The sequence below is a fragment of the Lottia gigantea genome, assembly GCF_000327385.1.
Source record: "Lottia gigantea unplaced genomic scaffold LOTGIsca_23, whole genome shotgun sequence".
Lineage (NCBI taxonomy): Eukaryota > Metazoa > Mollusca > Gastropoda > Lottiidae > Lottia > Lottia gigantea.
Window position 1 is genome coordinate 336024 of NW_008708645.1, and position 26238 is coordinate 362261.

The following is a 26238-nucleotide window of genomic DNA, read 5'->3' on the forward strand; positions in this document are numbered from 1 at the left end:
GATAGGCCTATTCATTCATTCAAGTAGAAATATATCAATATTTTTTTATCATTACAGTATTCATGATGATACAGATAAAAAATGAGAAGGGAGAAGAATATATATAAAAATTTTGAAATAAAAGAATCCGGTGTTCTGAATTGTAGTGAATGTGAATTAAAAAAAGTAAGCCATTGTCAGTCAAATTGTCAATAAATCAAGAGACATATCAACAATATATTCAACACCATCTTTTCATTCTGTGGATATTGAATGCTATGATTAACAATAATTGACTGCATCCGTGATTTTGAATAGACTGCATCATTCTGTGGGTATTCTACTCCGTGATTTTAAATAGACTGCATCAATCTGTTGATATTCTATTCCGTGATTTGAAATTGACTGCATCATTCTGTCAATATTCTATTCCGTGATTTGAAATTGACTGCATCAATCTGTTGATATTCTACTCCGAGATTTGAAATTGACTGCATCATTCTGTTGATATTCTATTCTGTGATTTGAAATTGACTGCATCAATCTGTTGGTATTCTATTCCGTGATTTGAAATTGACTGCATTAATCTGTTGTTATTCTACTCTGAGATTTGAAATTGACTGCATCATTCTGTTGATATTCTATTCTGTGATTTGAAATTGACTGCATCATTCTGTCGATATTCTATTCCGTGATTTGAAATTGACTGCATTAATCTGTTGATATTCTACTCCGAGATTTGAAATTGACTGCATCAATCTGTTGATATTCTACTCCGAGATTTGAAATTGACTGCATCAATCTGTTGATATTCTATTCCGTGATTTGAAATTGACTGCATTTGATATTCTATTCCGTGATTTGAAATTGACTGCATATATCTGTTGGTATTCTATTCCGTGATTAGAAATTGACTTCACCATTTTAATCAACACAAGATCTAATATCTGTAAGATGGAAACAGAATCTACCAGCAGCCTGTCTAGCTCAAACCAGACACATACATCTAATTCCAACACATCCAGACTGGTGTCTAGTGACAGTATATCTGACTTACAACTCTGGCCTATATTTAGTATCCTGGATCAGGAAACACTCAACTCCATTGATAAAGTTTGTGTTTTTGGAAGTTCTGGAAATGAAGCTATTTTTATCACTAAAGGTGATGATGTTTATGCTATTGGATCAAACTGTAGTAGCTGTTTAGGATTAGGTAAGATATTCATTCTTTTTTTCTTCCTTTCATATGCCTCACTTAGGGCTGGGTGATTTACCAGTATCACGACATACACCGCTATAGGAATTCATATCGATAGTAATATTGCCTGATTGAATAATACACAAATATCGCCATACATCATGATATATGGTCAAATCTTTGTCCAGATATTCAGATAAGATCGTCTACACAATTTTAACAAGTAACTTAATGTTTAAAACAGATGTTTTTTCATGATGTTACAGACTTGGGTGTTAAAAAGATATTTATTGGGATTTTTATACGCCCACATGGAAACTGTTTCATGAAGTTTATTGATTTGAATTCCACTATATAATGTATTATGACATGTATCAAGGAAGTTGATATCAACTATTCACTGAGCGATTTGATGTGTCAACTCTAATATTGTGTATTTGTAATTCAATTATTTGAAATTATCTTACCTGTTCGTTTACATATTGGGTTTTGATATCTCCATTTTTCCTCAACACATTCCAGCCCTTGTACCATCTTAAAACCTTTACTACATGTAATGACTACATTTCCATTGCAGACTTTATCAAAATTTGCGTCTGTTACATTTGGATAAGTCGAACAATCTGTAAATTTAATTTTGATATTATTTATTTCTAACTCGATATACTACCCCCAACAATATATCATCAAGTATTTGTCTCAAGAACTACATATTAATTTACTATTTAAAGACAAAGATGATTTAAAATGTGTTTAGTAAACTTCTTCTGACTCGAACTTCCCACAATAAAAAAGCTAACTTAAATTTCCCCCAGATATACAAAGTTTGACTTTAGATTCATAAAGAAACTTTTAGGTAATAAATAAAATATTTACCGGCATCTATAAGAATCAGTATAACGGAAATCAACAGAACGGAACATAATAGGTTATTCATGGTTTTAACGTTAGCAAGACCTGTTGATATTAAATATAGTTGATACACTGTTAGATTTGGTCACATATTTATAGTAAATGCAAAGTCTCCCACTGAACAGAAGTTTCTTTGAAGACTGTAAATTATTATATTATATAAAAAATATTTTATACCAGCAGATCAATGATAGATATCATATAGATTTTTTTTATATTCAACACAACTTTTTAACTAGAATTAAACGTCCCAATGAAGTAAACAGTTGTCATTTCTACCGAAACAACTGTCTTTATTCCAGCCTCTGATAGCTATTTGGACATATGTCAGCTGGTATAGAGACAGCTGTTTGGACAGATGTCAGCTGGTATAGAGACAGCTGTTTGGACAGATGTCAGCTGGTATAGAGACAGAAATAACTAGAACCATGGATGGTACCCATGCAGTGCGTATTCTAGGTGATATATCGGTGAAACGTTGCATTTTAAAGTCATAGTGGGATTTCTTACTGAAAAAAGAGCTTGTGAACATTCGGTTGTAAAAAAATCGATAAATGTCCGGTATTAAAAAGACGCATGAATTTGATACCATTCGGTACTAAAAGGTGTTAACATTCGGTAGTATAAAGTTGAATTTTCAAATAGCTGTAAAGCCAAAAGTAAAAATCGCACAACAATGAACATATATTTGAATAGGTCTCATCAAGCACATTAACTTTTGTTTTGGTTAAGATGTCAACAAAGGTCAAATAAAAGAGATAAATACCTTAAAGGTTTTGATTACTGCTGTTTTCGAACGTCTGCAAAAGCTGAAGTATTATCAGACATCAAAGATCAAAGTATGATTGGACATCCTAGATCAATGACCTTTGACTTTGCAAAGGTCAAGGTCATCCATAATGGGGGGCGTATATTGCCGTCACCCATGTCCGTCCGTCCACAATTGCTCGTAAACACAAGATACAATGCTTGATGGTTTTTGACAAAATTTGGTGTGAGTATTCACTCAAGGATGAACCCTATTGAAAATCAGAAGAATTGTAAAATATTTAGTATAAGTTATTGCCCTTGTTCTTGAAAACGCATTCAATTTTTAGCTCGTTAACACTCTAGAAGGCACAATTATTGTCGGATTGTGACAAAATGTGCTGTGAAAATCAGAAGAATAGTAAAATATTTAGTATAAGTTATTGCCCTTGTTATTGAAAACACATTCAATTTTTAGCTCTTAAACACTCTAGAAGGCACAATTATTGATGGATTTTGAGGAAACTTGGTGTGAGTGTTCGTTATCACCCAAGGATACTCATACTGGTGATTGTTATTGTACTGCTAAATATTTTTATTCAAAATCAAAGCTGCCAGTGGGCGTATATTACCTTGTTTGGCAAGCTATCTTACATGGTTATAATACATTTTCACCTTTGACCTAAAAAGAAAAATGCTTATTATATATTAGGAAAAACTATTCATATAGTATAGTATAGTGTGATCGTTTGAATTAAAATTTGAAAAATCTACTGTTGTAAATTGGCCCAGTAAAGATTTTTTTCACGTTTTCAAACATTCCCACTCCCATTCATGTTTTACAAAATATAAATGCAGATGATGTAAACTAGCTTGGAAGCTGATAGATCTGAGTCAAACGGGTTTAGTTTATATATGAACACGGAACCATTTCACAACAATATGTTATTATGGTCACCATATATTTGTCCTAGGAGACACGCACAGTAGTTTTGAGCCAAGGAAGATTGAAGTTTTATGTAAGAAGAAAATAATAGATATAGCATTTGGTAGTGGTCCTCATGTCTTAGCAGTTTCAGGATGTAAGTATATCTTTCTTCACAGAATTTTTCATACCATAGGTACCTATTAATAGGATTATAAAGAGTTTTCTGCATTTTATATTTGGAAACATTGATAGCATCAATTTGTACCATACAAATTTTCAATCAAATGTCTATGGTTCCTGCAATTCCACTAAAACTAAGTATTTGATGAAGGATCTTGTGTGTTACAAACATATTTTGCAATCGGTTGTGCATTTAAGATCTTTTCTAGTTCCACAAAATAATGGTATCGATGACTAAAATGCTTTAAAATCTATGCAAATAGTTGGTATCTTCTTTCAATGAGACACTAGATCAGTTGGAAAACCTTTGTGCTTTAGCCTGTTTAAAAGCACAAGTTTGTCACTTTCAGAGGTTGAATTGGGTCTTGAATATATTAAATGGCACAATTTCTTCAAAAATTCATCTGAATAGGAATTTCACTCTCTTCTATGCATGTCTTTTCCGTATATGGCAGAGTCTCATTTAACTTTCAAACGTGGATAATTCTGGACACTCATGGATTTGATGGCTAAAATTTTGACGGTGAGCTGTGAAAACTATTACTGATTTGCTTAGCTAAAAATTCACGTTTCTGAGACGAAAGTACAATTGGTCAAACAGATGGCAAATCTATCCCTTTAAAGACAATAAATTCCCTTATGATTTCTCTTTATTATATTATAAACAGTAGGTGAAGTGTATAGTTGGGGACATAATGGATATTGTCAACTTGGTAATGGTGGATCAAGTCAAGGATTGATACCAGTCTTAGTTACCTCTAGTCTACAGAGTAAACGAGTTGTACAGGTAGCTTGTGGTAGTCATCATTCTATGGCCAGAACACAAGATGGTGATGTAAGTTGACCTTTAAAGGGACAGATGCAGCATGTACGGGGTTGAATCTATAAACAGTCTTCAAAACAACTTACACTGTACGAAAATCACATAATTCCTTGAAATAGACCTCGAACAAGAAATTCCAAGAAATTTTATATACCAATATGAAAGCTCAAACACCTAATTTCCATCATAATGTGAAAAAAAAACACATAACTCTACAATTCACCATCACCTTCAAATCATATATGAAATCCCCCCACAGCAAGATTTATTTATATAAAAAAAACTTGTTTTATTTCCTATTATTCAATTAAAAATAGGCAATAAAGCAGTTTCATTTATGTTCATTTTATAAATGAAGTGAGGTAACTCCGGAAAAAAATGCTTCAGACAGAAATGGATTTTTATAACCAAAAAGCATGGACTTGTTATATATGTTGAATCAAGGTTATCATTATGATGAATAGAGGGTTCTGTGGAATGTTTTTTCTCTATTAATTATTCTTTCTCTAGAAGAAATCATGGAAAAAACTGAAAAAGAATTTCAACAGTTCCAAATATCAAGCTGTGGAAATGTCTTTTCAAATTGAATGTTTCAGAGAGGATCGACTGAATGTCCATGTTAAAAACCTATAAAGTCATCAAAACCGTATTTTCCTCCTGTGGTCAATTAGGTATTGGACTTTCATTTCCCTTTTCTTAGCAATTCTAGAGATCGGAAAGGATTCGAAAATTTCGTAGAATAAACAGAAGGATATCTGTTGTGTTTTTGTCAATACTTTCAATTTCATATTATTATAAAATGAATCTGTAGTTGTAGTATATCTATGAATCAATCAAACTATGAAGTAAATACGGTATTGTTGACTTTATAAGTTATAACACATAATACACTCGTAAATCTTCACAAAAACACAATTTAAAAGACACTTTCCTCTGTCCAACATCCTGAACTATCAAAAACTTAATCAGAATCCTATAACCCCTTCATTAGATGGAATAATTAATGAAAAAAAACGGAGCACATTAAAAATCTTTTTATACACACAAAATAACTTCCTTGATTGCTTAACATTCGTTTTTTTGTAGACACTTTTTATGAGTCTCTTTTTTCTCTGATTTTAGTGCCAGTTTCCTTTTTACCTTCTATTTGCATAAAAGTAATTTTATCTTTAGTTGATATTGTTTGAAAGAACACGTTTTTGGGATATTCAAACCAGACTTTAAAATAGCAGTTTTTGGTCTAAATTTCTGCTTATTGAAGATTTTACAAATTCTTTTTTTTCTTCTGGTAAAAACTAGCACTTTCTGCTTTTGGATATTCACTGTCTAAATCTGACATATATATTTAGCAATATCTACATCCATGATCTTTCTTAAATTCATTCGTAAATTAGATACAATCTTTATCCACAAATATTTTTAATATATTCATTAGTTGATTATAAAGATTTTCTGGAATAGGATGTAGATTTGGAATTTTCTTACTTTTTCTAAATTAACTAAAGTGCAGGAAAATGGAATTACTTTGCGGTTTTCACTTTCTGTATATGTTTCACAATCCCAAGCGAACAGAGCATCATCACTCATACTTAGTTTAGTTTTGTTCATAATTATCTTCTATTTCTTTAATACCTAAACTTTTGTCATTTCTTCTTATAAGACAGAAATGTGAGTTATGTAAGTAAAAAAAAAAATATAATTGCTCGTATACATCTCTGGGATATAAATGTCTATTTTGGGGATTATAAATTTGAAATGAAGTATCAGACCTCGTATTGAATTCATTAATTCTAGGAGTTGTCATTACTTCATTTCTATTTGATTTTGAAAACTGTTGATGAAATCTATAAATTTATCTGTTAAATCTTTGTTCAAAACAAGATTTACACATTTAATAAACAGTTACCATCTGTTGGTACGTAACAATTTTTACCTATATATTAATATATCTTTATAAGTAGTTCAGTTCCTCTACCAACATTTTATCTTTTTATTTCTTTAAAATTGTTTTTACGTAAAATTATTTTTCCTGTTAAATACCAGTTCGTAATATCAGAATTGATATCCATATTTGAAAAGATATAAAAAGTTTTGGCATTGAAACCAAGAAGTCTCACATCTTATAGTCCATCCTGAAATATCTTTCCATCTATTTCAATTTGACCTTTAAATAATGAAAATGTATCAGAAATAGTCTTGATAATATTTGAAAATAGGGCGTTTTCTATGAATGGTTCATCATCTATAAGTTCAATTCTATTCATATTTTTAGTATATACTTTATTAATTTAGTATTTTTTAAGTATTTTCTTTCACTTTTATTGATGATATTAAAAAAGAAAGCAAAATTCGACGTAATAACTGTTGTTGCAAAGAGTCTAAGGTCTCGATTGGTACTTAAAACATGCAAATAGGGAGAAATATCTATTTTCAGAAATATTACGCTAATCAAAATGACGCTTCCTATCAAATTTTTTTCGTTCATTTTAATTTGAATAACATCTCTAATTGTGTTTGTTATCACCCAAATGTGAACCCTATTGAAAATCAGAAAAATCGAAAATATTTAGTATGAGTTATTGCCCATGTTCTTGAGAATGTGTTAAATTTTTAGCTCGTAAACACTCTAGATGGCTCAATTCTTGACAGATTTTGACAAGACTTGGTGAAATTGTTTATTATCACCCATGGATGAACCCTACTGAAAATGAAAAAAATAGAAAAATTTTTTATAGGAATTCTTCACACATTTTCAAGAACAAGGGCAATAATTCATACTCAATATTATTCAGTATCACCCTAAAGAGTTCAAAAGAAGTTGTATGACTGAAGGTTGAATATTTCATACTGGTGATTGTTACTGTACTGCTATATTTTTTAATCAAAATCAAAGCTGCCAGTGGATGTATATTACCTTGTTTGGCAAGCTGTCTTTTAAAAATTGTTGGTGTTAAAAAATTAACAGCTGAATTTTTTTTAGTTAAAATTTTCAGATACATTTCTCTAGATTTTGGTGTACAGTTTTTTTGGTTGGTCTCACAGCCGTCCGTCAACATTTCTTGTGGGCACATTGTAATGAAACTTAGTGTAGGCATTGGGATTGATAAGACGGTGGTCAAGTTCTAATTTAATGATTGTTCCATCATCGGTTTTTATATGCCCACATGAAATGGGGGGGCGAATATTGCCGTATCCCATGTCTGTCGGTCCGACGGTCCATCGACAATTGCTTGTCAACACTCTACAAGACACAATTCTTGACAGATTTTGACAAAACTTGGTGTGAGCATTAAAATTGATAAGACGGTACTTAAGTTCAAATTTGATGATTTTACGATGAACAGTTTATGAGTTATTGCCCTTAACTTAGTAAAATCGCGTAAGGATTTTGTCGTGGGCTCAATAGAAGCTACAAAAGTCAATTGATTTTCATGAAACTTGGTGTGAGCATTGGGATTGATAAGATGGCAGTCAAGTTTGAATTTGATGAATTTTCGGATGAACGGTTTTTGAGTTATTGCCCTTGACTTTTTAAAAACGCGTCAAAATTTGTTTGTTAGCACAATAGAAGCTACAATAGTCAATTGATTTTCATGAAACTTTGCTGTGAGCATTGGGATTGATAAGTCCGAAGACTTATGAAGATCTTCAATATGAGAAATTTGATATTATTATGAAGATCTTTAATATATTTTTGGTCAATAAAGATTTAGTTATCATCTCTGACAGCTGCCAGTGGGCGTATGTTACCTTGCCTGGCAAGTTATCTTTACAAATTAGAGCCAAATGATTTTCGACCCACAAAAAAAGAGAAATTTCCCTTAAGTCATTGTTTTTATCTGCATTTTTGTTTTATTGCAGCAAGACCATGCATTGCTATAGCTTGTGGACAAACATCTTCTATGGCCTTGATAGAGAATGGAGAGGTAAAATTTGTTTTGTTTCTTAACTAATCATAACAATAGATTAAAATGTCAATGAAAAGACTATGTAGGTATTGCTTTATATCACTTAAATACTTTCCTACTTACAGTAAAGGTTGTAAAATGACAAAGTTACGAAAGCACATTCACAGAACTGAAATGGGATTGTAAAGAGGTTTTCTAAATTTTTTACGTGTATCAGGTGCACTAATAGCAACAATTAACAACATTCCAATTTTCAATCAGTGCCTGCAATTCCACTAAAACTAGGCCTTTGATGACGTCACTAATCGCACATGGCCTGATGTGATACAATCATATTTTGAGATGTCATCAAACTCTTCTTTTTGTGAGTTTTAGGAACCACAGATGGCTGACTGAAAATTGGAATAGTGCAAATTGATGCTATAAGTGTTCCCCGATACACATAAAATTTCTAAAAACCTCTTTACTACTCTCATGAAACTAAAAATAATGATGATGATTCAAAAGGTTAAGGATACCTTTGAAGATGATAATTTGTCTATGGAAGTTTCTCTATAACTCCAAGAGGATATTATATTTTAGGTATATGGTTGGGGTTACAATGGTAATGGACAGTTAGGTTTAGGTAATAATGTCAATCAACCAGCTCCTTGTAAAGTTACAGCATTAGCTAGTGTTATTATTCATCAGGTAGGTTATCGCCCTTGACTTATTAAGGTTAGGTTACTACTGACTTGTTGTTTAGATGTTTTTAATGAGTATCTGGGACACTGAAAGCGTAGATTTGCACCATTTCAATTTTCAGTGCAATGTCTTTGGTTTTTATACGCCCTCATTATAATGTGGTTGTATTTTGTCGTCGGCCCTGTCCGTCTGTCTGTCCGTCCACAATTAACATGTGATCGCAATAGAGACAACAGTTTTTACATGCCCACATGGAAATGTGGACGTATATTGCCGTCACCCCTGACTGTCGGTCTGTTGGTCCGTTAACATTTCTTGTGAACACAATAAAGACTACAGTTTTTATCTGATTTTAATGAAACTTGATGTGATAATGTAGATTGATTTGACGATTTTTCGATGAACGCTTTTTGAGTTATGCCTTCGACTTAGAAAACACGTCAAAATTTGTTTGTGAACACAAAAGAGGCCAAATGAAATTTGGTGAGATCAATTTTAATGATGAGATCTTATACAAGTTCGAATTTGACAATCTTTTCATCAAAGGAATTTGAGTTATTGCCCTGGACTTAGTAACAACGCATCAAAAACCATTGGCTTGTTAAAGCGATAGAGGTGACAGTTTATGTCAGAATTTTATTAAATAATATCTTGCACAAATTAGATTTTTAGTATGATTTGACACAGATAGGTGACTGCCCTTGATATACTGAAAATGTTTCAGGAAAGTGGGCGTATCTTGCTAGGCAACCATTTGTTTAGCATTTAATGATGTTACTATTGCTAAAGATGCTAATAATATGGCTTTTGAAATAGTGACATCACAAAAACACTTTGTTTTACTGGAAAAATTTGTGCTTTTTCAAAATTAATTGTGTTAATGCACATGAAAGTTACTATCGAGAATTCATTTATCAAAGACTATGAAGTGTCTTTTCCTGCCCAACAGATTGTGTGTGGTTATGCTCATACAATGGTACTATCAGATGAAGGTGTCATGTATTCATGGGGAGCCAATTCTTATGGTCAGTTGGGTACCGGAAACAAGGCTAATTTAGTATCACCCGCTAAGGTCAATTCTGGTGGAGAAAGGTACATTTCTTTTTTTACAATTCATATAACCTATAATTATCTGCGTCTAGTTAATGCTGTATTCGTTACCTCTGGGAAGTTGGAAGTTTCCTACTAGGAAGTTGACAAATTTTGAAGTTACGCATGAAATTTACCATTTTGGACGTTGTATTTTCCATATTTCTAAGAGGTAACAAATACAGCAAAACATCATTTAAGGAACTCTTTGCTCTTTGATGTATAAGATGAACATTTTAAAAATGATGCTGATAATTATGATTTGTTGTTAATGATAATGATGATGGTTTATATCACCTTCTTGTATTTACTAGATAATTGATGGTACAATTTATTATTACAGAGCTATCTTACTAAGTAATTAATATTATTGAATACAGAGCTATCTTACTAAGTAATTAATATTATTGAATACAGAGCTATGTTTTACCTATTATCCCATATTCTATAGACAATTGTGTATGTTTTTCATTTTCTGATATTTTTAGGGGACATCGTTATCTTTGAAGTTTTCTACCAGCTGGTAGTATTTTAAGCCAATCAAAGAAAGCGTGTCAAGTAAAACCAGAATCTTGAAAAACTAAGGGATTGTAGGATAGCGAATCTGTAAAAGGCTGGGAAATTGTTCTACTTTTCCATATCCAACAAATCCTTATTTTATCAGGATTCGGTTTTACATGACACGCTTTGATTGGTTATAAATTACATAATTGGTAAGATCCTTTGGTAGAAAATTTCTTAGATTACATTGAAAAACAGAAGAAATGTTAGATATAATTTTAATTAGAGTGATGTATATTTGCGAACATCAGTTCTAACATTAATATAATTTTAACTTATAGATTTATCAGTATAGCAGCTAGTCATTATTCTCATATCTCAGCTGCTACTAGTCAGACAGGCAATGTTTATATGTGGGGTCAATGTAGAGGTCAATCAATCACCTCACCTCTCATCACTAGGTTTGTGTGTACTGATGATGTTTTTGCTACCTTCTCTACACCACCTGTTAGTTGGAGAACTTATAATGTAGGTAAGTTACTGACTTAGCTAGGATCAGGTTGACAGGTAGACTGAAACATGTTTGAAATCTTATATTAGCATTATGAATAATGAGGAAAATCAAGTAAAAGTTATCCTGTATATCAAAATCTCTCTCATTGTGTCATTTAGTACATTATTATCAGTAACTAGAGTTGCTCCCCATGGTCTGTAATGTAGTACATGTATATGACTTCTGATGTTTATTGTTACAATTCCACTAAAACTAACTAAAGATCAAAATATGAATGGACAAATGTAGCAATTTGCAAAAGACCCTGAAAAAATCGACGATAATTAGGTTTAATGAAAGAACAGTCTAAAGTTGAGAAGTTTTCATTTTTATACGAACACATGATATGGGGGGCGTAAATTGTCGTCACCCTAACCGTCCGTCTGTCAGTCCACAATTTCTCGTAACCACTCTACAAGGCACAATTCTTGATTTCGACAAAACTTGGTATGGTTTTTTGTAATCATGTTTAGTATGAGTTATTGCCCTTGTTCTTAAAAATGTGTTCAAGTTTTAGCCTCTAGAAGGCCCAATTCTTGATAGATTTTGATGAAAGTATCGCCTCAAAAAGTTCAAAAGAAGTGTATGACTGAAGGTTGAATATTTCATACTAGTGATTGTTACTGTACTGTACTGCTAAATACTTTTATTTAAAATCAAAGCTGTCAGTGGGGTGTATATTACCTTGCCTGGCAAGCTATCTTACTCTAACTAAAGTCCCTTTTATAAACGTAAAAAACAAGAAAGAACTATACATTTTCGACAGGAACTTTTTGTTTATTATATTGTTCCCTGTACATACTAAAAAGTTCTTCTAATACAATTGTGTTGTAGATGTTTTCGATTTATAACGAAAACTGTCACTGTGAGAAAAGAGGCTAACATACCTGAAAGTTTTGACTAAAAAAATCCAGCCATTTATTTTTGAAGCTTACTTAAGTTTACATAACCTTTTAACGCCTAATTGTATAGACATGTGTCTCCTAGGTATTCTACTATTAATATCTAGCCATTATAAAGCCATACACCAAAACTAGGTCAAACTGCTTCATTAACAATTAGTATTCTCTGTTTTTAATTAAGCCTTTTGAAACAAATTCAGTTTGATCATTGACAAGAAGATACATAGATATAAATAGCATATTCTAGAAATATTTTCAGGTATAATTTACGACACTTTTGATAATGAAACCTTATTACAAAAAAAGTGGAATACCCCTTTAAGGCCAACATGAAATTTGCTTCTGTAGTGGTTTATGTTTTAGGTCATCACTACATGGTAATTTCTATTTTTCAGATCAGATAAAAGGAAATAAACTGGCTCAAAGTATAGCTAAAGCCTTTAATGACCCAGTAAGTCTTCAGTTTACTAATAATTAACTGATTTACTATGGCTATTTACATTTATTTAATTATTGGATTGATACACAGGTCTTTATTAATATTGTAGTACTTTCTAAGAAAGAACTCCTATGTTTATGTTCCTTCCTTTAGCAATGGTATACAATGTTTACATCTAAGATGTAAGATGTATCTGAATTATTTTGTGAATATTAAGTACATATGTAATGCAAGATCGATACCTGTAGTGAAAACAGTGTTTATAACTTTCTCACAAATCCGACAGTGGGTACAGTTCCGGTAATAATTTATAAGTTAGGTGGACGAAGAAGGCACAATTCTCCACGATATTGAAGAAACTTGGTGTAAAGGATAAACCTTATTACTTGGAAAATAGAAAATATTAAGTATGATTTTTTCTTTTGTTCTTGAAACGTTCTATTTTTATATGCCCACATGAAATGAGGGGCTTATATTGTCTTCATGTCTATCGATTGGTCCATCCACAATTTGACTGATTTTGTTGAAACGTGCTATATTTGTTTGTAATCACCCAATGATGAACCCTATTGAAAAGCAGAAAAATCAAAAAAAATAAAGTATGAGTAATTGCCGTTGTTCTTGAACACAGTAGAAGGTGCAATTCTTGACAAATTTTGATGAAACTTGGTGTGAGTGTTTGCTTTGACCCAAGGATGAACCCTTTGAAAAACAAATCAATCGGACTTGAAAACGTTTTAGCTCGTAAACACTTTAGAAGGGACAATTCTTGACAGTTTTTGATGAAACCTTGTGTGAGTGTTTGTTATCAACAACCCTATCAAAAATCAAAAGAATCGAAAAATATTTAGTTTGAGTTATTACCCTTGTTATTAAAAATGCGTTCATGTTTTAGCTAGCTAGCTAGAAGGCCCAATTCTTGACAAATTTTGACGAAACTTGGTAATATTATACAGCTTCGCCCCAAAAAAGTTCAAAAGAAGTGCAAGACAATTGTTATTTTTATTTAATATCCAAGCTGCCAGTGGGCGTATATTATCTTGCCTGACAAGCTATCTTTATAATTTATAGATAACTGGTGATTTGAAGTTTATTATAGAATCTAAAGAAGTCTATGTACATAAATGTATATTAAAAATAAGGTATGTATGTCCTTTAATTAGTTAATAGTAGAATTGCGAGAACCACAGACGTCTGATTGAAAATTGGAATGGTACAAATTGATACTATCAGCGTCCCTGGTAATAAAAGATTAGAAAATCTCTTGACAATCCCTTTAATAGCCATTTGTTATTTCGCTGTAACAGTAATAAGTTATAGCATTGACATCATATTTTGTACACACAATGGAAGGATTAATCATTATTCAAGTTAATGTTTTGTCCTTTGTATTTTAACCAGACAATCAATTTGTTCTTTGAAAAGTTGTTGAATGTAGCTTGTATGAAATCTTTTAGTATCATGTTTATATTTTAGATGTGATCACTTTCGTTCTATGTTTCAATCATGTTGGGATGAAGATGGAAAAGAGTAAGTAATTATATTTGTGTTGTACAAAATTGTTTTCTTTCTCATCTTACAGTCTCCAAATTCTTCAAACCAGTTAATATAGGGTCACATGATTGTTGAGTTCTGCACTTTTGGGATTTATGGAATCTACAGAAGGTTCGATAAAAGGTTAAGAATTTTATGAATGTGAATCAAAATTCATCTTGATTAGCCAAATCTGAAATCTGAAGTGACTAATTGCTAATCAAATTTTTTTAATCTAAATTGAACCTTGAGTAAAATGGTTACTGACCCATTGTATTTTGATAGATTAGATAATAATTTACAAATCAAGTATTCCAAATTGTCCATCACAGACTTCCAGTTCTAGTTAAAATGTAGTGGCTAATAACATCTTGGAATATAAGGTGAACAGCCGTCTTGAATGTTTGTCAAATTGACCTTTTTGACCTAACCTGATAAACACCACATCACAAAATGTCAGCGCTGGAAAGGTAGAAACTTTGACTGATTATAGCAGACGCCATCGAGTTAGGTCAAAAGGTTAATTTGAACAGTCAATGGGGCTGTCGTTAGACCCTAATTGAAGTGGCTATATTAAAAGCTAATAAAAAAAAAACGAATGAAAGTTTGATTAGTTAATTTTATTTACTCTGTTGTAATTATGAAATATATTATAGGTCAATAGAAATAACCCAGTATTCCTATGTGGTATATAAGGCATTCTTACAATATTTATATACAGACAATGTTGATCTACGACCAGAAGATGCTATAGGTATGAATTATCAAAACATATAACCCTTTAAACACAGAAGGTAAATCAAATAAAAGTTATATAGCCTGAACTCCAAGTAATAACAACCTCTATACAATTTGTTCAGGTATATATTGCGTAATATTTACATTTCTTCTATCACTCCCTTCAATAAACCACCTACGCAATCTGGCGTATATTTTTGATAAACTTGTCACTTAACAATGGGACAAATATAAATATAAGAATTAAAAGTTGGTCTCGTTAACATTATTAGTATGTAAATGCAATTGATCAAGCCACAAACACACATGTATGACTTCGTCATTTATTCAATTTGTCACGTGATCAATTGCGGTTAAAAATATATACTGCGCTATGTGACAAGATATTCAGGCTTTAGGTTCTTCTGAACTTAATGAAAAATTGGTACTTTTAATCTAGTTAATATGATATCATGGCTCAACAAGGGTAAATGACATGTGAATAGCCTCAATTTTTCAGAAAGGGTTGTAAAATTAAGTATTTCATGGGTGTAAATTTGGACAACCATCTGTTTAAAGTTTACTAGAGCATGCATTGTGAACTTTTACAGGATTATTAGATTTAGCCAATGCATATTGTGAACCAGCACTGAAGAAGATGTGTGAGTTAATTATAAAGCAAGGTATTACAGTAGACAATGTAGCCATGTTATATGCTGCAGCTATCAAGTTTGAAGCTAAGGTAAACTTTCAATAACATAAAGGGATTGTAAAAAGGTTTTTGAAAATTTAAATTTTGTATTTGTATTGGGGACATTGCATGATAGCATTAATTTGCACTAGTCCAAATTAGACGTCTGTAATTCCACTAAAACTAAATGTTTGATGACGTCATTAATTTTGAAGGGCCTTATGTGAAAAAGCATAAATATATAGAAATAGATATTCCTATTTGAGGTATTTTTGAAGAAATTATGCGATTTTCATACATTTATAGTACTTCTGAAGACTATGTACATATATTCAAGACCAATATCGACCCTCAAAACTGGCGAATATATCCTTTAAGGACAGAATTTTAAGACAAATCTTCAATATTAATGATCTTTCAGAAATGTTTTTTTCTAATACTGTATGGTATTTAGATATATCTCTCATTACATACTGTATAGTATTTAGATATATCTCTCATTACATACTGTATAGTATTTAGATATATCTCTCATTACATACTGTATAGTATTTAGATATATCTCTCATTACATTATGTGATAACATACTGTATGGTATTTAGATATATCTCTCATTACATACTGTATAGTATTTAGATATATCTCTCATTACATACTGTATAGTATTTAGATATATCTCTCATTACATACTGTATGGTATTTAAATATATATCTCTCATTACATACTGTATGGTATTTAGATATATCTCTCATTACATACTGTATAGTATTTAGATATATCTCTCATTACATACTGTATGGTATTTAGATATATCTCTCATTACATACTGTATGGTATTTAGATATATCTCTCATTACATACTGTATAGTATTTAGATATATCTCTCATTACATTCTGTATAGTATTTAGATATATCTCTCATTACATACTGTATAGTATTTAGATATATCTCTCATTACATACTGTATGGTATTTAGATATATCTCTCATTACATACTGTATGGTATTTAGATATATCTCTCATTACATACTGTATGGTATTTAGATATATATCTCATTACATACTGTATGGTATTTAGATATGTCTCTCATTACATACTGTATGGTATTTAGATATGTCTCTCATTACATACTGTATGGTATTTAGATATGTCTCTCATTACATATAGTGTCTTTAATATTCCAGCAATGTTTATATTGTTAACAAATTGACTTGATAAAATAATTTTTGTATTTACAGAGCTTGGAAGAATTTTGTTTTCGATTTGCTATGAACCATCTGACAGAGGTTACCCAATCAGAAGCCTTCAATAATCTGGATGAATATGTTTTAAAGGAACTGATAAGGCGAGCTGCACAGGCTGGAGCCTTTAAATACTAGTACTTACTCACAGGACACGGGATACTATACAAGCTATGTTATGTATATTGTCATGTATTAATACCAGTGGAGGTATAGTGGATGGGGTTTGGGTTGTCCCAATATGTGTCAGAATGCACCAAATCAAGTCTATTTTTCAAAAATATTCATGGGGGCAACTCTCTCTCCGAGGCTCAGTGGGATGCTTCATGCTTGTTCCTTCAGCGCTCCACCAAACTGCTGCCATTTTAACCTCAACAGTCTGCCACGTATTTGTACCCCAAATCTCAGGAGGCTTGGTCCACCACTGCTTAAACATCTAATTTACTTCTATCTTAAAATAGGAGCAGTGTGCAATTCTCCGAGTTATGCAATGGATGATCTTAAGTACAAATATGTAATTATCCTTTGAGTCACTTGTTGAGAATACAAACACAATTCAATGAAATGGCCTATTAAGAAGACAAAACTATCAAAACTCTTCATACGTTTTGCTAATTGCCTTGCACAAGTTTTTAAACTCAAGTGGACATTTTTCTTTATGATACAGAATAATCTGTTCCAAATCAAAACTCTATATTTGTAAATTCTAGTCAAATAGTGTATATATACAGCAATTAGATATAGCAGAATGATAGAATAGATTTTCTGTTACCAAAGCAAGCTGTCTTTGCATCAGGACTATATGTTAAATCCAAAATATTCTTTCAATATCATTACATTTTTACAATGAAATAATGAATAGTTCTACAAATTGTATTCTTTGGCAAAGTATACATTTGTTCAAAATGGAACTTTGCATACAATTCCCTCATATTTTGAGCCACTTTGTCTTAGAATTTCGGTTGTTTCCGCTTCATAGTTCACAAAAAGGAACAGGTTTTGGAAATTGAAAATTTTCAATTTTTGACCTTGACAAAGTATACATTTGTTCAAAATGGAACTTTGCATACAATTCCCTCATATTTTGAGCCACTTTGTCTTAGAATTTCGGTTGTTTCCGCTTCATAGTTCACAAAAAGGAACAGGTTTTGGAAATTGAAAATTTTCAATTTTTGACCTTGACGTTTGTTGACCTTGACTTTTATAGGATCAAACGTCATTGGCATTGGCTATCTATTTATACTTTTATATTTGCTGTCCTACGCAACTTCCGGTTTTATAGTCGTGTGCAATTAGAAATTTTGATGACGTATATCTCTTTATCTTGACCTTTTTAGACCTTCTCCTTTACAAGATCAAAGGTCATCGACCTTGGCTATCTGCTGATACTTTCATTTGTGAGGTCTGACGTCTACTTCTGGTATAAGAATCTTCTAAAAAATGAAAATTTCTCATCTTTAGACTGTTCTTGCACTTGATCTAATAATCGTCGAAGGTTGATTTTTTCGGGGTCTTTTGCAATTTGCTACATTTGCAAAGTCCCACTCTGTGCCACATGTGGCTCTAGTTTATTTTTGATACTAAAATAATGACATAAGGGAGACAACTACAGTTTCACAAGACTACATTTAGAAGAGGCAATTTCATGTCCGTCCGTCCCTCCGTCGGTCGGTCCGTCCACAATTGCTCGTAAACACTCTACAAGACACAATTCTTGGCGGATTTTGACAAAACTTGGTAAGAGTCTTCGTAATCACCCAAGGATGAACCGTATTGAAAATCAGAAGAATCGAAAAATATTAAGTATAAGTTATTGCCCTTGTTCTTGAAAACGCGTTAAATTTTTAGCTCGTAAACCCTCTAGAAGGGACAATTCTTGATGGATTTTAACGAAACTTGGTATGAGTGTTCGTAATCACCCAAGGATGAACCTTATTGAAAATCAGAAAAATTGAAAAATATTTAGTATGAGTTATTGCCCTTGTTCTTGAAAATGCATTTTTTTAGCTTGAAAACACTCCAGAAGGCACAAAACTTGACGGATTTAGATGGAACTTGTTAGTAATCACCTAAGGATGAACCCTATTGAAAATCAAAAGAAACGAAAAATAATGAGCATGACTTATTGCCCTTGTTCTTAAAAACGCGTTCAATTTTTAGCTTGTAAACGCTCTAGAAGGTTCAATTATTCGCAGATTTTGATGAAACTTGGTGTTAGTGTTTGTTGTCACCTGAGGATGAACCCTATTGAAAATCAGAAAAATCGAAACATAATTTGTATGAGTCATTGCCCATGTTCTTGAAAATGCGTTCAATTTGTAGAAGGCTCTTATAGTGCGTATGAACTATCTTGCTTGCTCGATTACTGGTTGTGTTGAACGGGACAACAAAGGGTGCTATGCCTGTATTATAGTGAATATTGAGCCCTATAGCACTTCCTGTATTCATTGTCTAAATAGAGGACTATTTGGCTGTTTTGGGGATATGTCAAACTTTTACAGTTCTATGATAGAGCAAAATCTTGCTAGGTATTACAAATAATCAGAAATAGTCAGAATATCTGTGGCGTGTGTATTGGGGAGAAAAAAAAATAGATCAAAGAACTACAATGAGATGACCCTCCAGAACTGGATTAGGCCATTTGAGTTTGTGAAGACCTGGGAAATTAGGGAGAGGGGTTTTGCAGTTAGGCTACTAATACTAACATCATTTACATGATACTCGAATGAGCCCTGAAAATGGCAAAGCCCATACGAAATTATGTACACGTGGTTTTTACACGGAAACAACACGTGAACGTAGTTCACAACCATTTTAATCACTCCCTCGACTTAACAAGTCAATTTTTTTTTCTAAATATGCCGTAGAATTTCAACAAAGCACATTTTAAGCTATTTCTAAGCCTATGTTGTGCCAAATAGTTAAAAACTTAAACCCTCCTTGAAAAACTTCATAAGCCTACCCCCGAGACTTTTGTTGATCTACTGGTATGATTAAAATGGTGTTATCCCCTCCGTATACATCACGTCCTAGGAGCAGCTAGGTTAAAGGATACTTCCTCTAACAATGCACATAAAATATAAATTCTCTAACTTGGCCAAAATGAGTCTAAATTCATAGTGGACTTACCTGGTGCCTTAACAATTAAAGCTTAAAAATATTAAGCGTTTTTCAATATTTACCTTATTTTTCAATAATTACTTTTGTAGTTTTATGGGTTTTACTTATTGATTTATCGGGTCATGTGGGAGAATTCTGTTGTAAAGTTTTAACACCAGCTGAGTCCACTAATAAAGAAAGGCTCATTTCGGACAAGTTTAAAAGAATAAATTTTTTGCTCATCCTTAGAGGTAGTGTTCTTTTAAGGTGTGTTTTTTATTTGGGTAAAGAACTTCATTAGCTTCCCAACATTTCACTAGTGATGTCAACCCACCACCCCAAACTTCAGGTTAGTTTTGTTACGAAAAGTAAAGTAAAAAAATGATTCATCATGATAAACATGTTTTAATTAACATATTTTTTCTACTACGGTACATTTTCCCATCGAATTGTCACCTTTCCAGTCACCAGGTATCTCAGCCTGGGTAACGTTCAATAAATAACATGATTGTGTATCAGATATCCGACTGCTCACTGTTACACAGTCACTCCTCTCCTTACACTTTTCAATACATTGGTTTAAATCTGTATTATATGACATAAAGATGAGCGGTGCTGTGTAAAGATGACAATAAGAGTCCGGGTCGAAAAATGAAACGGCACACCCAGCAGTAAACTTACAATTATCATCACATTGCGCCTGATCAGATGCCATTTCGTAATCAATTTCTATCGGATGGACATCTGTTTCATTTGAATACTTGTAACTACATTCTGAAATAAAAATTATAGTATTACATAAACTTCTGGGTTAAGATCATCTGAGGTCGATATCACAATGATAATTTGGAAAACAAGTTCAAGCTGTTAACATCAGGTACCAACAGTCAAGATTGCAAATAGAATTTTTCAAACAATCTAAAACTGTAGCCCTGGGAATGGTTCCGAGACAGTGTGTATCCGACTGACTACATCGGTGAAAAGTTGTATTTTTTAAGTCATTGAGATTTTTACTAGAAAAGATAGCTTGCCAGGCAAGGTAATATACGCCCACTGGCAGCTTTGATTTTCAACATAAATATTTAGCAGTACAGTAACAATCACCAGTATGAAATATTCAACCTTTAGTCATACACTTCTTTTGAACTGTTTAGGGCGATACTGAATAATATTGAGTTATTGCCCTAGTTCTTGAAAACATGTTCAATCTTTAGCTCGTGAAAACTCTAGAAGACAAATATTCAATCTTCAGCGCGGTAATGAATAATAAAACCAAGTTTTGTCAAAGTACAGCAAGAATCATGCCTTCTAGAGTTTTTATGACCTACAAATTGAATGAGTTTTCAAGATCAAGGGCAGTAACTCATACTAAATATTTTTTCGATTTTTCTGATTTTCGATAGGCTTTATCCTTGGGTGATAACAAACACTCAAGCCAAATTTCGTTTCAATCCGTCAATTGTGCCTTCTGGAGTGTTTACAAGCTAAAAATTGAACGCGTTTTCAAGAACAAGGGCAATAATTCATACTAAATATTTTTCGATTTCACTGATTTTCAATAGGGTTTATCCTTGGGTGATTACGAACACTCATACCAAGTTTCGTTAAAATCCTTCAAGAATTATGCCTTCTAGAGTGTTTACGAGCTAAAAATTAAACGCGTTTTCAAGGACAAGGGCAATAATTCATACTTAATTTTTTTCGATTTCGCTGATTTTCAATAGGGTCTATCCTTGGGTGATAACGTACCAAGTTTCGTCAAAATCTGTCAAGAATTGTGCCTTCTAGAGTGTTTACGAGCTAAAAATTAACAAGGGCAATAATTCATGCTAAATATTTTTCGATTTCGCTGATTTTCAATAGGGTTTATCCTTGGGTGATTGCGAACACACATACTAAGTTTCGTTAAAATCCGTCAAGAATTGTGCTCTGTAGAGTGTTTACGAGCAATTGACGGACGGACCGACGGGCATGGGTGACGACAATATACGCCCCCCATTTCATGTGGGCGTATAAAAAGTAAAAAAAGATGTATGTATTTGATAATATCCTAACCTAACCCTACCATTACCCTAACTTCAGTAGTAAAAAGTTGAAAAGTAAAAAGACGATATTTAAATAGCTGTAAGTTAATATTGCACAACAAAAATAAAGATGTAATTGAAGCACAATAAGTTTTGTTGTTGTATAATAAAAGAAGTAAGAAGACACCTTTTAAGAGTGACTTACAGTATTTTTTAATAGAACTTGTACATATTTAAAGTAAAGGTACATGTAACCTGGATGTGCCACGCCCAATACAAAAATGATATTATGTTCGTTATCGAGTGTTCAATGTTAGATAATGTTAAAACTTTCAAGTGTCTACAATTATTATTCATAAGATATTCATTGATCATGTTAGAGGCTTGAGAATTAACAACAAAATCTAAATTACACACAGTTACTGTAGAAGTCAGATTGACATTTTTCTTTTAATGCATTTTTTATCAAAATACCATGTGAAATATATCATCAGAAAGGAGAGATTACACATATTAAGGATATCTATATGAGAAATGTTGATTTATGTAAATATGGTCATGTGACAGAGCTCTTTAAAGATATTTTCATTTGGCTTTAAATCCACACAACAGAAGTGAAGTTATGATGGAATAGACCTCTCCATTGGCAACAACTTTAGTCCAAAGGTCAAAGTCACAAGATATGAGCCTTCAAAAGTTTGAGTTTTACAAAAGTGGTCATATAAAGTTGGCATCGGTCAACTTCATCGGTTGACTTCATGAGTCAAATTTTTTCATTACAAAATATTTATGGAGACAATTCTAACTAATTGCAAAAAAAAAAATTTTCAAGTATCTTTAAATTCCAGAGGTTGAAATTTCAAGTTTAGAGACCTATGATGTTAAAACTGATTTTGAAAATGTGATGCAGAAAATAAAACATTGGCAGTAATTAACTCTGAGTTTAATCTATCGGATTGACAAGGATTATTGATAATTGACTGCTTTGCAGGGTGGTCAAGAAAATGAAGGCGCTGGCTGTGTCAAGAGGGCGGTGCTTTATAGAGGTAAATTTAGTTGAAAATTGCTTTAGGGAGATTTTTGGTGGCTGTTCATTGAAGGGTTGTGCTGAGTTAGTACAAGACTGTAGATCACTTAAACACATGACATATTCCTTAATTGTCTGTTTAAATTTAGCCGTTTAAAAGTCATGCATAATACAGATAAATAGAATATTTTGCTCTATGTACATTAGTGACAATTTTTAAATGACAATAGCTTAGTGACTTATCATACAACAAAAATGAAGATAAGATTAGATCTTGTCATGGGATATCACTTTTATTCAGGTCACAAGATCAACAAAAGTCAAGGTCACGAGATACAAGCAATGAAAGTTTGGTTATTTTCAACATCTGGTTTTAAAAAAAACAATGGAATCAAAATTTAAAAACCAGGTAACTACAACTTCTTGACAATCGATTGTACTTTCCATTGACACCAAAATCAATCAAATTGGGTAATCTGTTAATTACTTATTTTGATTAAAGAAATGAGCGCGCTGCAATCTAACATGTTAAGCTCTCCAAACTGTTTCATGAAGTTTATTGATTTGAATTCCACTATATAATGTATTATGACATGTATCAAGGAAGTTGATATCAACTATTCACTGAGCGATTTGATGTATCAACTCTAATATTGTGTATTTGTAATTCAATTATTTGAAATTATCTTACCTGTTCGTTTACATATTGGGTTTTGATAACTCCATTCTTCCTCAACACATTCCAGCCCTTGTTCCATCTGAAAACCTTTACTACATGTAATGACTACATTTCCATTGCAGTCTTTATCAAAATTTGCGTCTGTTACATTTGGATAAGTTGAACAATCTGTAAATTTAATTTTGATATTAATTATTTCTAACTCGATATACTACCCCCAACAATATATCATCAAGTATTTGTCTCAAGAACTACATATTAATTTACTATTTATAGACAAAGATGATTCAGAATGTGTTAAGACCAGTAGCCTAATCCATGCTGCTGAAAAGAATGTTGCCTTGAGAAAAACTTCTTCAGACTCGGACTCTTCCCACAATAAAAAAAAGCTTACATAAATTTCCCCAGATATACAAAATTTGACTTAAGATTCATAAAGAATCTTTTAGATAATAAATAAAATATTTACCGGAATCTACAAGAATCGGTATAAGGGAAATCAACAGAGCGGAACATAATAGGTTATTCATGGTTTTAACGTTAGCAAGACCTGTTGATATTAAATATAGAGACTTGTTGATACACTGTCGAATGTTAGAATTGGTCACGTATTTATAGTAAATGCAAAGTCTCCCACTGAACAGATGTTTCTTTAAAGACTGTAAATTAATATTTCATACCAGCAGATCAATGATAGATATCGTACAGAATTTTTTTTTTATATTCACAACTTTTTTACGAAAGGTTTCCATTAATATTTCAACAAAATATTCTACAGGTCAAATGTAAAACAATAGTATTACCAGAAATGTAAACAGCTTAACTCTTGCCTTTTGATACTTCTAGCCTGTTAGCTCTCAACCCTGGTGCTTTTAAGCCTGCAATTTGTGAAAAATAAATGAAAAACTCTTGGGTATATGATGAATAAATCAAGTATAAAATAAGAATAGAACTTTACTCCAGAAATGTCATCTCAAAATTCTCAATTTGTAAAGAATAATAGAGAGAAAAGTTACGTGTAAGGACCTAAAAAATGTTCTGCAACACGAGCGGGTACACAAGCGAAATTTGTAACTGATTTTAAAATTCGTCGCGATCATTATGGACCCCAATATTGTCTCAGTTGGGTTAACGTCTATTTTAAGTGGCCTTAAGTTCTATTGGCCTTAAAAATCTCACAAAATGATACTAATGTTTCGCACGCTATAATTTACTGCCAACAAATTCAAACAGCAGCCTTACTGATTGCGACAGTTCTGCCAAAGAAAGTACCAGCGATCCATAAATTGTCAGTTGACCGTATATGTTTGAACCAAAGTGGCCGAATTCCGAAATTGATTCCTTTATTGTAGCCCGTTCCACTATGAAATATAAAAGACCAGATCGATAATAAATATTAATTTTTAGGGCGATACTTATGCGACGAAGGAATTTGATTCATATTTCTTTCCTACTAAGACTAAGAAAGCTCGTGCCAGTGCCTGTTTAATCACGTGTAGACTTAATTACACACATTCCAGATAATATTTGACAAAACTATAAATAACCACAACTATAAAATATAAAATAGCTTTATCTTTGTTTACCTGTAGATAAAAATACTTTTTAAGTGTAGGCCTAATATAAAAGTAACAACAGAAAAAATATCGGGAATAACACAATCATTAGGCCTACAATTTCATCTATTTTTTTTTCAAATGAAGGTGCAGTCAGTGCGGGCTTTGTGAAGAAATGCCAACATGAGATTAAAAACAGCCTACAATTTGTGAACAAGAAATTAAAACTCTAAAATTTCGAATTATTAACGCAATAAAATAAAAACTTTGTTGTATATATTACAATACCAAGTATTGGCAATTCAAGTTTATAACCTTGTATCAATAATATTGTCTATCCATTTGGGTTCATTCTCGTTAGGGCTAATTCCCATTAGGGCTACTAGCTCGAGATACCTCTCATTGGGTCTTATTTTCTTTCCCATTAGGGCTACTGATTGGGAATCCCGGAAAACAAAACGAGAAAAAGATGCTTATTAACGTATTACTTATCTAAATTTTATCTGCACTCTTCAGTGGCTCAACTACCATTAGGACTGGTTAAACCAAGTACACGCCCCACGGTCTAAGATTGAATGCTGAAGGGGTGTGAGAATTTTGCGGCTCAAATTAAGTGCAGTTTGTCCTAGCAGTGGCCTCTCAGTATTTTTTATCCCCAGTAATTAGTTTAAAGACTTACTCGATGCTTGAAGCTGGTGTATCCAAAACAAATAAATACTGTTTGCTGTTTCTGGAGACCAATGAAGATTATCAACCGGTTCGAATTCTTCTTCGTAGGGTGGTAAGATTGTTGCGCTGTTGATACTGGACTCCATCATCATGTT

At 32.3% G+C, this 26238-nt stretch overlaps 2 protein-coding genes across 2 annotated transcripts; one reads left to right on the top strand and one right to left on the bottom strand.

Annotated features, from left to right (window-relative positions):
* Positions 1-933: 933 nt before the first annotated feature.
* Positions 934-17167, top strand: LOTGIDRAFT_214601 (hypothetical protein; the record flags this gene model as incomplete). Its single annotated transcript, XM_009054890.1, has 13 exons — positions 934-1192; positions 3811-3918; positions 4613-4783; positions 8578-8693; positions 9258-9365; positions 10309-10451; positions 11291-11481; positions 12800-12855; positions 13915-13985; positions 14320-14373; positions 15033-15130; positions 15705-15835; positions 17027-17167. 13 exons carry the CDS (start codon positions 934-936, stop codon positions 17165-17167), a joined length of 1647 nt encoding a protein of 548 aa, XP_009053138.1.
* A 3370-nt stretch (positions 17168-20537) lies between these two features.
* On the bottom strand, positions 20538-26235 carry LOTGIDRAFT_160001 (hypothetical protein; the record flags this gene model as incomplete). Its single annotated transcript, XM_009054891.1, has 3 exons — positions 20538-20902; positions 23871-24026; positions 26094-26235. 3 exons carry the CDS (start codon positions 26233-26235, stop codon positions 20538-20540), a joined length of 663 nt encoding a protein of 220 aa, XP_009053139.1.
* Positions 26236-26238: the final 3 nt, after the last annotated feature.